The sequence below is a fragment of the Geotrypetes seraphini genome, chromosome 2 (assembly GCF_902459505.1).
Source record: "Geotrypetes seraphini chromosome 2, aGeoSer1.1, whole genome shotgun sequence".
NCBI classification, from domain to species: domain Eukaryota; kingdom Metazoa; phylum Chordata; class Amphibia; order Gymnophiona; family Dermophiidae; genus Geotrypetes; species Geotrypetes seraphini.
Genome location: NC_047085.1, coordinates 166,104,380 through 166,122,214, shown reverse-complemented (window position 1 = coordinate 166,122,214; position 17,835 = coordinate 166,104,380). Strand labels below are relative to the sequence as shown.

Genomic DNA, 17,835 nt, shown 5'->3' with positions numbered 1-17,835 from the left:
ACTTCCAGCTAATACATTTGGCCTGAACATACCAAGCCAGGTCAAACATATAAGCTGAATGCATTTTCAGTAGCTGAAAGTACATATGTAGCAACACTAAAAATATGCCTAAGCTATATGCATATTTCAGTGAATGGTCATTAGTTTGGAAGTTCTATCATGGGTTGTATATGAAAATACTGGCATCTACACATAAATATCACATACTCACGTAAAACCTGATTTTAGAAAGCCAGCAGATTGCAAAGGGGAGTGCTTTGAGTGGGGCTTGGGCAGAACTAATATTTGCATTTATATTCCCCATTCCAGAAAGGGGATGCAATTGAATGTCCCAATAAATCAAAGAAGAAGATTGTGGTTTGAAACAGTATGAGAACAGAACATTTCACAGGACATTTATCTTAGTCATTATAATTATAAGTATTTATAAATAATGTTAAATGGATATTTGAATTATTTATAGAGCACGGTGTAATGATTATGTATAAAGATGTGTTAAATAAATGAAAATATTTCCTATACAGCTTTTTTGAGTTAGATGTAGTATTATATAGAGAAGCTGATCTGAATTGATTTTCCCAATAGTTTGTTGTATTGGTACTCCAATAAATCAATGGTGAGATTTACAGCTGCTCCTTTACATAGATGTGTTATCTAAAAGTGCTCATTTCAGCCAGCTTTCTAAAGGAAGAAAGTATCACTTTGAACTAAAAGCATTTCCAGAGGTTGTGGTAAGAGCGGATAGCGTAGCTGGTTTTAAGAAAGGTTTGGACAATTTCCTGGAGGAAAAGTCCATAATCTGTTATTGAGAAAGACATGGGAGAAGCCACTGCTTGCCATGGATCAGTAAGAAAACTAAACAAACCCAAAAAGCTCAGGGAGAAAAAACAGGAACAAGGAAGAAAAATCTCCCGAGACTGCAAAAAAATGGGATGAGGGGGAGAGATAACCCGAACCAAACACTACCATAAAAGATAATAGTACTAATAATGATAGTGAGAGGGAGCCCTCAGTTACACAGCCTGCAGTGGGGACAAGCCCCTAAAGCTCCAGCTGTGCCATGGATCAGTAGCATGGAATGTTGCTGTTCCTTGGGTTTTGGCCAGGTACTGGGAACCTGGATTGGCCACCATGGGCTACTTGGCTTGACGGACCATTGGTCTGATCCATTAAGGCTATTCTTATGTCCCCCTTTCAAACTGAAACTGTTACTTTCAATTTAGCCTATATAGTTAATTAAAAGCATTCCTTTTCTAAACTATTATAAGAAATGTTTACATTCCAACTACTACTATGAATTATTTCTAGAGTGCTACCAGACATAGAGTATGTAATGTTGTACATAGTTGCGAAGGAGACAGTCCCTGCTCAAATGAGCTCGCAATTAATTGATCAAGAAACAGGATGCCATGGTAGGGGTTACAATTAGTGGAGGATGTTTAAACTGCTGGCTAGGTTGATGAGCCGAGGGAGAGGGTTATGCATTGAAGGCAATCTTGAAAAGGTAGGCTTTCAGTCTATTTTTGAACAAGGGAAGGAGCGTGACACATAGACTCGGGTAGTCTATTCCAGCCATACAGGACAGTGAGGCGAAAGGAACAAAGTCTGGAATTGGCAGAGGCAAAGAAGGGTTCAATAACAGAAACTTATCTAAGGAACGGAGTTCTCAGGGAGGCATATAAGGAGAGGCAAGAGAGGAGAGATACTGAGGGGGCTGCAGAATGAACACACTTGTATGTTAGTAATAGGAGTTTGAACTGTATGTGAAGGCAGATAAGGATCCAGTGAAGTGATTTGAGGAGAGGGGTAATGTGAGTGTAGCGAGGTGGCAGGAGATGAGTCATGCAGTAGAGTTTTGTACAGATTGCAGGGAGAGAAATGGTTCAGCAGGAGACCTATTAGAAGTATGTTGCAATAATCTAAGTGTGGGGTTAGGAGGATGTGGACAAGGGGTCCGGGTAGTGTGCTCAGAGAGGAAGGGGTGAATTTTGGTGATGTAGAGATAGAAGTGACAGGCTTTAGCAGATGAGCATAGGAAATGAGAGGATGGAGTCAAAGACAACTTTGGGGTTACGAGCAGAGGAGACAGGAATGATAACGGTATCATTTACAGAGACAGATAATTGAGGGAGAGGAGTAGAGGGTTTAGGAGGAAAGAGGAACAGCTCAGTATTGGACATGTTTATTTTCAGGTGGCGGCTGGACATCCAGGCAACAATGTCAGACAAATAGGCAGAGACTTTTTCTTAGAGTTTTGGTAAAATCTCAGGTGTGGAGAGGTAGATCTGGAAATAATCAGCATATAGATGATACTGGAAGCCTTGTGAGGAAATCATGGCACTAAGAGAAGAGGTGTAGCGGGAAAAGAGAAGAGGTCCTAAGACATAATCCTGGGGTAAACCAACTTTTAGCAAGATAGCAACTGAAAAGGATTCACCAGTGTATACAATAAAAATATGATGAAAGAGGTTGGAGGCTAACCAGGAGAGGACAGATTCACAGAATCCAAGCAAGGACAGCATATTAAGGAGTAGACAGTGATTAACAGTATCAAAAGCAGCAGTATCAAAAGGTCAAGAAGGATGAGGAGCAGGTCACTTCAGTCTTTGGTAAATGTAGTCACTGTGGAGTGTAGGAGGCAAAAGCCAGATTGCAGAGGATAAAGAGTCGGTCGAGATGAAATGAAATCAAGGCAGCGATGAAGGACAGCACACTCAAGTAGCTTGGATAGAAATGGAAGAAGGGAGACGGGGTGATAGTTGGAGGGGAAGGTGGGGTCCAGCGAGGGTTTATGGAGAAGCAGCTTAACCACAGCATGTTTGAAGGCCTTGGGAACAGTTGCAGTGGAAATGGATAGGTTGAGTTTATGACAAATAGCAGGGATAACAGTATGTGAGATGAAGTCAAGTAAAGGGATGGGAATTGGATCAGAGGGGAATGTAGTGTGCTTGGCCAAGGATAGAAGTTGTGTGGTTTCTTCCTCCATGATTTCAGAGAAGGAAGAAAATTGGTGGGAGTTGGATGAGGGTTGATAAGTTGTGTCTGAGCGAAGGGAGGTGGGTCAAGAGGAGGAGGATGTGAGGGTGCTTAGTAGGTGTTGTAGTTATTGGGGGAATGGTTAAACTGCTGGCTAGGGTAATGAGCAAAGGGAGAGGGTTATGCATTGAAAGTAATCTCAAAAAAGGGGCTTTCAGGCTATTATTTGAATAAGGAAAGGGATGTAAGAACATAAGAACATAAGCAATGCCTCCGCTGGGTCAGACCTGAAGTCCATCATGCCCAGCAGTCCGCTCACGTGGTGGCCCAACAGGTCCAGGACCTGTGCAGTAATCCTCTATCTATACCCCTCTATCCCCTTTTCCAGCAGGAAATTGTCCAATCCTTTCTTGAACCCCAGTACCGTACTCTGTCCTATTACGCCCTCTGGAAGCGCATTCCAGGTGTCCACCACACGTTGGGTAAAGAACTTCCTAGCATTCATTTTGAATCTGTCCCCTTTCAACTTTTCTGAATGCCCTCTTGTTCTTTTATTATTTGAAAGTTTGAAGAATCTGTCCCTCTCTACTCTCTCTATGCCCTTCATGATCTTGTAAGACTCTATCATATCCCCTCTTCTCCAGGGAAAAGAGACCCAGTTTCTCCAATCTCTCAGCGTATGAAAGGTTTTCTATCCCCTTTATCAGCTGCGTCGCTCTCCTCTGAATCCTCTCGAGTAACGCCATGTCCTTCTTTAGGTACGGCGACCAATATTGGATGCAGTACTCCAGATGCAGACGCACCATCGCCCGATACAACGGTAGGATAACTTCTTTCGTTCTGGTTGTAATACCCTTCTTGATTATACCTAGCATTCTATTCGCTCTCTTAGCGGCTGCTGCGCAATGTGCCGTTGGCTTCATTGTCATGTCCACCATTACCCCCAAGTCCCTTTCTTGGGTACTCTCATTCACTGTTATCCCTCCCATCATTTAGTTGTACCTCGGGTTTCTGCTTCCCACATGTAATACTTTACATTTCTCAACATTGAACTTCATCTGCCATCTCGTCGCCCATTCCCCTAGTTTATTCAAATCTCTTTGCAATTTTTCGCAGTCCTCTTTAGTCCGAGCTCCACTAAATAGTTTGGTGTCGTCCGCAAATTTTATTATCTCACACTTCGTCCCTGTTTCTAGATCATTTATGAATATATTAAATAGCAGCGGCCCGAGCACTGAGCCCTGCGGGACACCACTCGTGGCCCTCCACCAGTCCGAGTAGTGGCCCTTTACTCCTACCCTCTGTTTCCTGCTCGCCAACCAGTTTCTGATCCATCTATGTACGTCACCTTCCACCCCATGGTTCTTCAGTTTCCGAAGTAGGCGTTCATGGGGTACCTTGTCAAAGGCTTTTTGGAAATCTAGATATATGATGTCTATGGGGTCTCCTCTGTCAATTCCAGGCATATGGAACAGCAAGGTGAAAGGAATTAAAAATTGAATTGGCAATGGAGGAGAAGGGTTCAATAAAAGTAACATATCTGAGGAACAAAGTTTTTGAGGAAGTGTATAAGGAGAGACAAGAGAGGAGAGAATGAACACATTTGTACGCAAGTAATAGGAGTTTGAACTGTTTGCAAAGGTAGATAGGGAGCTAGTGAAGTGTGGAGATAGTTCCAATTTATAAATTATATCTAAAATGGGCATTTACATGTCTATATCATATATGTTTGAATTATGTATGGAAGGTGACTGTTTTCCATCAAGGGTACAGCACCAAAATGACAGTTTCTTTGCAATGTTGACAAATTTCAGCATGTTTAAAGCTGTCTTGTGCATAGCAGCTATTAAAACTGAAACAAATACTGAAATTTGGCAAAACTTGAACAAAATCTGTAATTTAGGGCTTTATTCTTGTCCTTTTAGGTTAGACTTAGATTTACAGTAGATAGATTCTATCAGCTTTTCTGTATACGAGACTGAGGGGGGAATTTATCAAAGTGTGTTACTGTTAAGATGGCTTTGCCACAAGTTGGAAAAATCCATAGTCTGTTATTGAGACAGACATGGGCGAAGCCACTGCTTGCCCTGGATTGGTAGCAAAATTGCCTTTTTGAAAATCTGCATTTTCTTACTGCCAACTTTGGACATCTAGTGCCATACATCCAAATCAGACATAGAAGTATGTTTTGAAAATGCACCTCCATGAGTTTATTGCTTAAAAGTAGATGTTATATTTTCTGAGCAACTTCTTTTATATATGTATAGCTGAGTGCAATTCTATAAGCACCTACTTCAGAGCATAAAATGGTGCTCGACATCTTCAAGTCACTTCAAAATTTTCAAATCTTTTCTAGTGAATACGCTGTCCATTTTCCTCTGCATTTTAAAGTACTGTCAAAAAGGAAACATTTCTGAGATAGAGAGAAGTTGAGAAAGGAAAGTCTGTAGATAATATTTCCATTTGGATAAAAGGAAATAGAAATCCAAATGTCTAGTGGCAATTGAGATCTCCTGTCATAACAACAATTACCATACTGAGACAGACTGAAGGTCCATCATGCTCAGTATTCTGTTTTCAACAGTGGCCAACCCAGGTACCAAGTACCTAGCTAGATCCCAAGTAGTAAAATAGATTTTATGCTGCTTATCCTAGCCATCTCAATAATGACCTATGGACTTCTCTTTTAGGAAAGTATCCAATCCTTTTTTAAACCCTGCTAAGCTAGCTGATTTCACCATATTCTCTGACAATAAATTTCATAGTTTAATTACACGTTGTATGAAGAAATATTTTATCTGGTTTGTTTTAAATCTACTACATTTCACAGTGGTCAATCCAGGTCACCAGTACCTGGCAGAAACCCAAAGAGTAGCAACATTCCATGCTACTAATCCAGGGCAAGTGGTGGCTTTCCCCATGTCTTTCTCAATAACAGACTATAAACTTTTCCTCCAGGAAATTGTCTAAACCTTTCTTAAAACAAGCTTCGCTATCCTTTCTTACCACAACCTTTGGCAATACGTTCTAGAACTTAAATAATCTCTGAGTAAAAAAGTATTTCCTCCTATTGGTAACTTCATTGAGTGTTCCCCTAGTCTTTGAAATTTTTGATGGAGTGAAAAATTGATCCAATTGTACCTGTTCTACTCCACTCAGAGTTTTGAAGACTTCAGTCATATCGCCCCACAGCCGTCTCTTTTCCAAGCTGAAGAGCCCTAACCTTTTTAGTCTTTCCTTATACGAGAGGAGTTCTATCCCCTTTATCATCTTGGTCACTCTTCTTTGAACCTTTTCTAGTGCTGCTATATCTTTCTTGAGTTAAGGAGACCAGAACTGAATGCAATACTCCAGATGAGGTCACACCATGGAGCAATACAGAGGCATTATAACATCCTTAGTCTTGTTAACCATCCCTTTTCTAATACTTTCTAGCAACTTGTTTGCATTTTTTTTTTGGCCGCCACCACACACTGGGTGGAAGGTTTCATCGTATTGTCTACAATGGCACCCAGATCTTTTTTCTTGGGCGCTAACACCCAAGGTGGACCCTAGCATCTGGTAATTGTGATTTGGGTTATTCTTCCCAATGTGCATCACTTTGCATTTGTTCATGTGAAATTTCATCTGTTCAAGTTCAATTTATTCAATATACCGCAAATATAAAACCAGGGTTAAAATCTAAGCCACTTGGACTCCCAGTCTTCTAATTTCCTAAGTTCTGCCTGCAAATTTTCACAGTCTGCCACATTTTCAAAAGGAACCTTGTGCAGAGTTTGGGGGGGGGGGGGGGGGTTTGTTTTCTTTTTTTAACCCAAGAATCTGTAAGCAACAGCATGTGGGAATTGTCCTAGTACTACTTTAAGAACATTTATTACCTTATTTTTTTCAAGGAGTTCGTTTTTTGCTGCTTCGAAATCAGTTTCCAGGGTGCTTGCTGTCAGACCATTTTTGGTGGCCAGAATCTCCTGGAGTACTCCAATTTGTGTCTTTAGACTTCTATTTTCTCTTTCTAACTCCAAGTTTTCTATTCCAAGAATTTCTTTCTTTTCCCATTCAGCATTGTTTTCAATCTGCAGTCTCTCCAGCTGAAAAACAAACAAAGCTTTATTTATGTAATTACAAAATGTAAAGTAGAAGCAGAACAGCATGATACATGAACAAATGGGCTGTGAGAGCCCAACAGAATATTGCATTTAAGGAAAATATGACAAATTATCCTTTGATATAACTATTCAATGGTGCCAAACATCATCATATTTATGCAAATAGGGGATTTATTTTCAAAGCATATTGATGTTTCAAAAGGTTAAAATGGACATCTATATGTTTGAAATGTCCAAAGGCAGAGAAGAGATATCCAGCACTACAGTACATCAAAATAGCAAGGGGGTGGGAGGTGTTGTAGGTGCATTTGGGGCAAGATTAGAGAGGGACTGAAATTCATGTCTAAAAAGAAGAATGCCCTTATTCTGGAGTTACCAGATATCCAGATTTCCCCGGACAACTTTTCAAAATCCGTCACTTTGTACAGGTTTTGAAAAGCTTCTAGCAATGAGTGACATCGGGACAACATCCGTGCATGCGCAGATATAACGTAGTGATGTCATGTACATGCGCATGACATCACCACGTTGCATCCATACATAAGTGAATGCCATCCAACGTCACTCGTTGCTCGTGCAGGTTGAGGGAGGCAGTGCTGGGGGTGGAATAGGGTATGGCTAGACAGAACGGGGTGGGCCTAGGGGCGGGGCCATGGGTCCAAATTTTCCATTTGGAAAATCTTGTAATTCTACCTTATTTAGAGCTGTTTCAGGCACATTCAGGGTATATAAAGGTGCTCTGATTGAGCAGCTGTCCACTGGAGGGATTAAGGCATGATTTTATGTTATCTGCAATCTTATATTCCACTGAATCCTCATCAATTAGAGTTCTAAGTGGGTTAAAGCAGTATATTGCTACATAGAATTCTATATAAACATGTTACAAAGAATTATACATGCTATAAAGAATTATATATGCTATTTAAAGTTATCAAATTGTTATCAAAACCCCAGCAGCTGCTATCCCCCTTTCTCTCCCTTAAAGTGAAACTAAAAGGAGATACCAGACTGTATGACAGTTTCAGGAATTATGGGAATTCTAAAGAAACCAAGACTCACATTTGAGACGTAGCCTAGTGGTTAATGCAGTGTACTGTAAACCAATCTCAAGTTCAAATCTCATTTTAGCTCTTTTTTCATTTTGTATTTAAGAGCCCTCTAGAACAGTGGTTCCCAACCCTGTCCTGGAGGACCATCAGGCCAGTCGATTTTTCAGGATATCCCTAATGAACATGCATGGAGCAGATTTGCATGCCTGGCACCTCCCTTATATGCAGATCTCTCTCATGCATATTCATTAGGGCTATCCTGAAAACCCGACTGGCCTGGTGGTCCTCCAGGAGAGGGTTGGGAACCACTGCTCTAGAACAGTGTTTCTCAACACGTGATAGGTGTACCCTTGGGGGTACAAGAGCGGGCTATGTGTCCTGGTCGCCACCAGGGATCCTTCCTTGCCTCCCACTGGGGATCCCTACCTTACCTTCCCCCCCTTGAAGCTGCCGGGGATGCCTCCCTGCCTCTGTCTGCCTGCCCACTACACCACCCCTGAAGCTGACCCAGAGCTGACAATCACCATCCCCCCCAGCAGCAACTCCATGCAGGGATGATCCATGGCGCATGCAGTGACTCAAACACTGCACGTGGCCGGCCCACAAGCCTTCCCCCTGACATCAATTTTGACATCGGAGAGAAGGTTCCGGGTCAGCCATGCAGCGATCAGAAAGTCTACAAAATCCTAAGTGATGTAGAATGGGTACAAGTGGATCATTTTGTTGCTCCATCAAAAATCACAAAGACTAAGGAACACTCAAAGTTATAGGGAAATACTTTTCAAAACCAATAGGAGGAGATATATATATATATATATTTTTTTATTTTTATTTTTTTTTACTCAGAGAATAATTAAGCTCTGGAATGAATTGCTAGAGGATGCTATTTATTTTTTTTTAGCCTTTCCTCTCAAAGAAGTTCAGAAGAGGTTACAAATCAGGTGCTCAATCATTTTCCCTTTCTGTCCCAGCAAACTCACAATCTATCTATTGTACCTGGGACAGTGGAGGATTAAGTGATTTGCCCAGGAGCAGCATGGGGATTTGAACTCACAAACTCAGGATGCTAACACTGTAACTCTAACCCCTAAGCCACACTCTCCTCCTTCTCGTTCTGTGGTAAGAGCAGTTAAGATAGCTGGTTTTAAAAAAGGTTTGGACAAATTTCTGGAGGAAAAGTACACAGTCTGCTATTAAGACAGACATGAGTGAAGCCATTGCTTGCCCTGGCGCGGTAGCATGGAATGTTGGTTTGACCCAGAAAGGATATTCTTAAGTTCTTATGTTTTAAATGAACAAATCTAAAAATCAATTTCTTTATCTAAATAACCTATACAAAAATATCCTATGTACCATCATGATGTAAATACTGCAACAAATCAGGTCATTATTGTAAAGGAATAGCTAGACATTTTGTTAGTGTTCTTGCAAATAGGTTCATTGGAAAAGTGTTAGCACTTGCTATGAGGGTTTAGTGTTAACATTAACGGTGACAACACATCTTCACGTTCCAAGCAATGCTAATGTCTTTAACACTAAAAATATTTGTAAGTAATGATAGCTAGCACTACTTTATAGACTGAACTCAATATGCTACGAGGAGAAACCCTGACATACGTAATTCAGTGAGATTTACAAAAGAAAAGGTAACAAATTGTGCAAGGTTATTTTGTTGTGCAGCTTTACTAAGCTACCGGTACCTAGTACTAGCACTAAATGCCCTCTGAATTAAAGCCTTACTTCATGGTATTTGTGATCTGGATTGGCCACTGTTAGAAACAGGGTGTGATGTTCAGAACAAGGAAGGCAAATATGTTCTTGCGTTTAAAGATATATAAAAAATAATATGTGGCAAGTACATGGAAAGGAAATAGAAATGGTAACTGAATTTAAGAACACATAGAATGTGGAAAGCTAGACTTCAATGGGGGTATATGACTATACATTAGGAATGAAACTGATGGTATATTGTTGAGAGCTGGAGGTCAACTCAACTGTGTGAAATTAGATAAGAACAAGACGAGTCTTCTGATGACTGGTGATTCGATCACTAGACATGTAGATAGCTGGGCTAAAGGCCTAAAGGATCACCTGGTCACTTGCCTGCTTGATGCAAGGTGGCGGACTTCATGCATCCCATAGTTTGGATTCTAGATAGTACTGGGAGGACTCTGCTGTCAATCTTGTACCGTAACTGTAGCATGCAGGACCCAAGAGGCAGGAAGAGCTCTGAAGTCTCAATCGGTAGTTGAGACGACAGTGTAGGGATGAGGGATTTAGATTTGTTAGGAACTGGCTAACATTATGGGGGAAGGGAGAGCTAATTCTGAAAGGATGGAACCAGAATGCTAGCACTAACATTTAAAAGGAGATAGAACAGCTGATAAACTAAAATAGGGAGGAAAGCTGACGGTCGCCCAGGAGTGCATGTTTCGGTGTGCAGTAACCTTGGAGGATACTATTGAAACAGGACATTCAGGAATTCCCAATAGAGAGGTTTAAACAATGGCGAAAGGAAGCCAGGAGTGTTTGAGGAGAGAGCAGAGTAAAAGATCCAAATTATCTCTATCAATTTCTAAGCAGCTTGTAGATGCAGGGAAACCCCCCCTCCCCCAAAAAAAAAAAAAAAAAAAAGCCAGAAGCCTGAATAAAATGGAAGAATTAAAATATATAGCACTAAACAAAGAGATAGATATCAAAGGCATCTCAGAGACCTGGTGGAAAGAGGACAATCAGTGCAACACTTTGTTAGGGTACAAATTATGGGGTCCTTTTATTAAGCACAAAAGGGAGAAAGAAAATCCAACGTAGTCTGCAGTAAACAACAGCAAGCAGAAAACAACGAACAGACTGCAGATAATGTACAAGATGTAGGCGTTGTTTATTAATAAATGCAGTAACATATACAACCTTTTAGTCAACCAAGGGACCCGACACGGTCTGTGTTTTGGATAACACACCTTCCTCAGGGGTCCATGGTGGTTAAGGTATAAAGCAAACTGCATAAAAGATAACAAACACACGCCAATCACGATCAACCTTTTTTGCCATTGTGCAAGACTTGCTTGACCCCATTTGATCGTGATTGGCGTGTGTTTGTTTTGCTTTATACCTTAATCACCATGGACCCTTGAGGAAGGCGTGTTATCTGAAACACGGACCGTGTCGGGTCCCTTGGTTGGCTAAAAGGTTGTATATGTTACTGCATTTATTAATAAACAACGCCTGCATCTTGTACATTATCTGCAGTCTGTTCGTTGTTTTCTGTGTCCTTTTATTAAGGCCAACTGATTTAGCGCGCGCTAAATGCTAAGGCATCGGTTAGTTCACCTTAATAAAAGAACCCCTATACCATAATGATAGAGTAGATCAAATTGATGGGTTGTGTTATATGTTGAGGAGGGAACTGAGTTAAATTATATAAACATTCTACATGAAACAGATAGTAATATGGAATTCTTATGGATAGAAATTCCTTTTGTGAAGGAAAGGAGTATAGTAGTAGGGCTGTTCTATTGTCTGCCAGGACAGAATGATAAGATGAAGAAATGTTTACAGAAATTAGAAAAGCTGACAAATCAGATAACAGTATAATAATGATTTCAACTACCCCAATATTGACTAGATAAATGTTACATCAGGGAGTGCTAGGGAGGAAAAGTTCCGAGATGTAATAAATGACAGCTTCTTGGAACAACTTGGCCAGGAATTGACAAAGGGGGAGCTATTTTAGGTCTTTACTGGAATAGAAGGCATAGTATGAAAGGTAACAATGTTGGGTCTATTGGGAAACTGTGTCTATAACTTTATCAAATCTGAGCTAATATCTGGAGAAGTGTATCGCAAACAGTGTGCCACAGCACTCCTGTGATTTCTGCTGTGCCGCAACACACTGTTTTTATTTTATTCATTTATTTATTTAGATTTTTATCCCGTCCTCCCAATAGCTCAGAACGGTCTACAAGTGAACATACACAATGGAGTGTAATTGGACATATAGGATATACAATAGGTTTAAATGTTTGGACATACAAGACTGTGCAGTAGTTTAAATACAGGGAGTATACAGCAAATTAAGAGCAGAGTTTAAGTATAAGTAGTTTAGTTTAAATACAAGTTATTTGAGTTTAGATACAATTTATCAGAGTACAGACTGAGAGAGGACTATACTGAAATTTAGGGAGAAGATAGACAGGAGAGAGAAGAGAGAGGTGGGGCTTAAGGGGGGGGGGTGTAGACTGAGGGTGACCTTTAGTTGAAGAGGAGGGTCTTTACCATTTTATGGAATGTCATTAATGAGTTCTGTAGTCTGAGTTGCGGGGGGAGTTGGTTCCAGAGATGTGGAATGAAGTGGCTGTAGGATCGTTTGCGGGCAGTTTCTAAGAGGAGAGACCTTCCGGGGGGAATACATAGGCGTATCTTCGATTTTGAGCGGAGGGTGCAAGTGGGGGTGTAGATGGGAAGTTTGGATTTTATGTAGGGGGGTGGTGGTATAAATTTTCTTATGCGCTATTGCCAGGGCCTTGAAAGCACAGCGCTGGCTAATTGGGAGCCAGTGTTCAGCGTGGAGTGCTGGGGAGATGGGATCATAATAGTTGAGGTTGTGTAGGAGGCGGATAGCTGCATTTTGGTCTAAGTCAAAACTTATAAGTTCCGTCTAGCAACCTATGAATCCACCTCATGCTCTTACTCCTCCTCCAAAAATGCCTCTTTTCGCTCTAGAGGTTCAGTCTCAGAGACAGGGTAAAGGCCTAAGCTGGTTTTAGATATGTCTAAAAGCAATTTTGATTATTGGTACTTAGACGATCTGTGTTTTTGATTGTCCAAGTACCAACTTAGGCCACTTTTTGAATTTTTTTTAATTTATTATGAGCCCCATAATTCTTAGTGTCTGGATGCCAAAATAAGAGAAATACATGAATACACAAGCAACCATACAGGACATGCCTCTCATGGATGAATCTCCTCCTGGCTGGCGTCTCTCCTTTTCTCCCTGCACCTCCCAGATCCCTGTAATGGCAGAGTCACGGCGTCGACTTCCGGTTGCCTTGCGGCCGGGGGCACTGCATTTAGTGTGCCGCCGGCCGGATAAGTTTGCGGGACACTGATCTGGAGTAAAGTCACAAAGGAAATCTACTGTAGCAGCATTTAACTTTCAAAAGGATGGCAATGATAAAATGGGGCAAATAGTTAAAAAGAAGATAAAGGGATCAGCCAAATATGTTAGGACTTTAAATCAGGTGTTATTATAAGTGTCCCATGGACAGCCCATCAGTAGTGACTATGGAAATCACAATCCAGCAGAGAAAAAAGCCTCAAAATATTACAGCAGCAATTTACAAACAGTAAAACAAAGATATATTGCTATTATCATGGGTAAAAAACTCCACTTTTATTATCTCCAAAAGTCTCAAAATGAAACAGTAGCTGACCATGTGCACAAGCACATAATTTATCTGATGTTGCTAGAGATTGCTACAGATTTTTCAAATCACCATCCTCCTCTGAAGCCAGAAGAGGATGGTGATTTGAAGAATCCACAGCCATTTCCGGCAACATCAGATAAGTTACGTGCTTATTTATTGAAAGCTTCTACACTGCTGTTAATGACTAGGGGAGTCAATTCAGAGCAGTTTATATGAGCTTCTGTATTGGTGTTATAATACATGAGCTTCTGTAAAGGTGTTACAATACAGTTTGCATTTCCTGGGATGGTTTCAAACAGAAGTTATTAAACCATAATCAATACTTGTGCTTTTGTAAAGGTGTTATAATACAGAGTTAGTGTTTTCTGAGTTGGTTCTCAATATAGCCCTCTTAAACCATAATTAATCTTCTTTTTTTATTTCCACACATGGTTGGATACCATTTCATTTTGGGACTTTTGGAGATATTAAAAGTTAAGTTTTTTGCCCATGATAATATAGAAACATAGAAACATAGAAGATGATGGCAGAAAAGGGCTATATCCCATCAAGTCTGCCCACTCTGCTTACCCACCCCCTGTCTATGCCCTAATGACCCAATTTCCTTATCTTGACCCTCGTAGGGATCCCACATGGGTATCCCATTTATTCTTAAAGTCTGGCACGCTGTCTGCCTCGATCATCTGCACTAGAAGCTTGTTCCAATGATCAACCACTCTCTCTGTGAAGAAATACTTTCTGGTGTCGCCATGAAATTTTCCGCCCCTGAGTTTGAGCGGGTGCCCTCTTGTGGCCGAGGGTCCCTTGAGAAAGAAAATATCATCTTCTACTTCGACACGTCCCGTGAGGTACTTAAATGTTTCGATCATGTCTCCCCTCTCCCTACGTTCCTCGAGAGTGTAGAGCTGCAATTTGTTGTCTCTCTTCGTATGAGAGACCCTTGAGCCCCGAGATCATCCTGGTGGCCGTCCGCTGAACCGATTCAATTCTGCGCACATCTTTATTGTAATGTGGCCTCCAGAATTGCACACAGTACTCCAGATGAGGTCTCACCATGGCCCTGTACAACGGCATTATGACTTCAGGCTTTCGGCTGACGAAACTTCTATTGATACAACCCAATATCTGCCTTGCCTTAGATGAAGCCTTCTCCACTTGATTGGCAGTTTTTCATGTCTGCACTGATGATTACTCCTAAATCTCGTTCTGCTTTGTTTTGCTGTTTGTAAATTGCTGCTTTAATATTTTGAGGCTTTATTCTCCACTGGATAGTGATTCCCATAGTCACTCATGACAGGCCGTCCATGGGACATTTACAAAAACTTTTTGGATTGAGTGTTTTGCAATAGTTTTGAGTTACATTACCCCCTCTGTATTCGTGGTGACAGGGGAAAAAAACAACTCAGCGAATACATAAAAAACGCAAATAACTTTTTGTATGTTAGTTGCGGTTTTATGTTAAAAACTCTAGAGAATATGCTAAAACCACAAATAACCTGACCTGTTCCTGTGAAGAAAGTGCAGCGATTTTCTCTGTGCAACGCTGGGATCAGTGATTTTCTTTGTGCAACACTGGGAGCAGCGATTTTCTCTGATGTAATTTTGGGGGCGAAGCCTACAATCGAAAAATATGAATAACCAAAACCGTGATTGATGAAACCGCAAATATGGAGGGGGAAGTGTATTCCTTTTTGCTTTGTTATTGTGCATTGTTAGGTACCATCTTGGAAGCCTAGACCAGATATATCCCATGTATTATATATGACAGATATCATGGTTAAAAGGCAAAGTGAAAGAGGCTATCAAAGCCCCCCCCAAATCCTTCAAACAATGGTGCTATTTGACATGTTTATAAATAATCTAGAAATTGGAATGATAATTCCCTTTTGAAGTGCTACTTTATCGATTGGATGCTAACATTTACGCTATGTGATGTGCCTACCTGAGACAAGAGTTCCCATATTTTGTCTCTCTTTCAACCTAGTCTTAACTCTTCTAAGCACAGGACATTGTAGATACTATACATACAGACTCCCTTATGTTTTTTCCCACCTTTTATTTACTATTGGAAATTGTAGTTTTACGCCCTATTCCAGCTTTTAATGTTTACATCTTTCTCACTTAACCCTTTCTCTAAATTTTTTTAAACTGTATGCCGCCTACAAGGTTCATGTCATTTTGCAGGTAGCAAGTCATTAATAAACTTGAAATTTGACCCTGTCTTGGGTTGAGTAGAGGAAACTTGACCTACTCCATCCTCAGAAGACCTTGGAACCCTTGTCAGTTGCCAAAAAAGCACTTATTTTTATCCTTCCATGAGCAGAAAATCCCAAGGGAGGCCCATTGAGTCTTGGTGAGACCCAAGAATGCTCTATGGAAATGGCCAAAAGAATGGAGAGTAAGAGAAGAAAGGAGAGTTTAGTGGTGAGGAACCCACTGAGGGGGGTGAAGAGATGGCTGGGAATCCTTCAAGAAGAAAGATCTAGCTAATGAAAATGAAGAGATGGGGGGGTAGGATGAGAACATGGAGGTAGTTGCCTAATTTTATTCTTCAAATCACATTGGTCTCAGGCTTTGGTTTTGGGTTCCTTCTGTCTTCATCGTGGCATGGCTGGCTCCTGAAGGTAAAATATGTGCAAGAGGTGCTAGGGAGGAGATGCCGAGTCTGCCACAGGTGCAATTTTTTAACCACAGGAGCAAGACTTTTCACCACTCCCACGGGGCAGTAAAAGGTCTTGTCTCCATTCCCGCGGGGCAGTGAAAGGTCTTGTCCCCATTCCTGCAGATTTACTGCAGTGACCATGGTTTACTGTGGTAAACGGTCCCCGTGTCATTCTCTATGCAGCACATCTAAGTCTGGGTCGACCCACATCCCACCCACATACTGCCCTGACCACTCCTCCAGATACACCCCTTTCAGCTCTGGGCACACAGCGGTATTCAAAGGCATAAGAAGTCCCACTACACATCCAGAAAGTCAATTTAATTATTGGTACTTGGTCGTCCTGTCTTTAAGGACATCTAAGTGCCAACTTGGGCTGGTTTTTAGAAGTTTTAAGGTTTTGATTATGAGCCCTGGTATCCTTACTCTCTTTTTCTCAGGGAAAAGTCCTCACTCCTTGGCTTTTCATTTTTCTCTTGACATTTGGTAGAAAGGATCAAGATATGCACTTAACTTCCTGACAGGCAACCATCTTCTGACTCCCCCTATATTGGAACTTCCTCGGAAGAAGGACCTTATCCCCTTTCTACTCTCACTTGTTATATCACTCTCCAGATTTGATAAGCATATGCTGCTGAGGCTACCAGATTAGCCCACCCCTCATTACCTTTGAGTGGCACTGAGAGCGGAGACCAAGAATATTCTTTTTGTTTCCTCTAAGACAGGGGTGCACAACTTTGGCCCTCACCAGGCCAGGTTTTCAGGATTTCCCAAATGAATATGCATGAGATCAATATGCATACAATGGAAGCAGTTTCTTTATTGTTGAATGAATTATTATTATTATCTTTTTTTCTTTTAGAGGTAATAATTTGAATCTCGTCTTTTGAAACACCTCCAAAAAAAACTCTTTTATTCAAACTTTTATTATTATAGTTTTTGAGCCTCAGCCCCACCACTTTATAGCCTCAATATATCTCATCGTGGTGAGGGTCTACTCCTTCCATAATGCGCTTGAATTTGAATAGAAAGATCTTTGAGAAAATTATTTTCAGATAAGTCTATGCTTTAAATGAAACTGCTATTAAGATTACAATTATTTATATATTTATTTATTTATTTGATGAATAGATAAAAGAATACACAACATAAAGCACAAAGCACTTTAAAATCAGTAAAAAGAAATAGAAAAGTAAATGTATTGAGATATTGAAAGTATAGTTGAGCCGGTGATGATCATACCACGCAAAGCTCACCGCGATGAGATATATTGAGGCGGTGGAGTGGTGGGGCTGAGGCTCAAAAATTATAAAAAGTATAAAAACTATAATAAAAAAAGTTTGAATAAAAGGGTTTTTTTTTTTTTAGGTGTTTCAAAAGACGAGATGCAATGGAAGCAGTGCAGGCAAATAGATCTTATGCAAATTCACTGGAGAAATCCTGAAAACCTGACTGGATTCGGCCCTCAAGGACCGGAGTTGTGCACCCTTGCTTTAAGACATGGACATTTTGGCATTCTGCTATACTAGGACTTTCACTACCCCAAAATTATATGTGCTGATTTATCTCATTTACCCCTCCCCCTTTTCATGAAGCTGCGTTAAGCAGTATTAGTA

At 40.7% G+C, this 17,835-nt stretch overlaps 1 protein-coding gene across 1 annotated transcript in view; it reads right to left on the bottom strand.

Annotated features, from left to right (window-relative positions):
* The window catches only part of LOC117355665 (coiled-coil domain-containing protein 102B-like), a 251,047-nt gene that overhangs the window by 54,254 nt on the left and 178,958 nt on the right, over positions 1-17,835 (bottom strand). Inside the window, exon 5 of the mRNA XM_033934569.1 lies at positions 6,855-7,064. Within this exon, the coding sequence (XP_033790460.1) occupies positions 6,855-7,064 (210 nt within the window). The remainder of the gene's footprint in view (positions 1-6,854; positions 7,065-17,835) is intronic.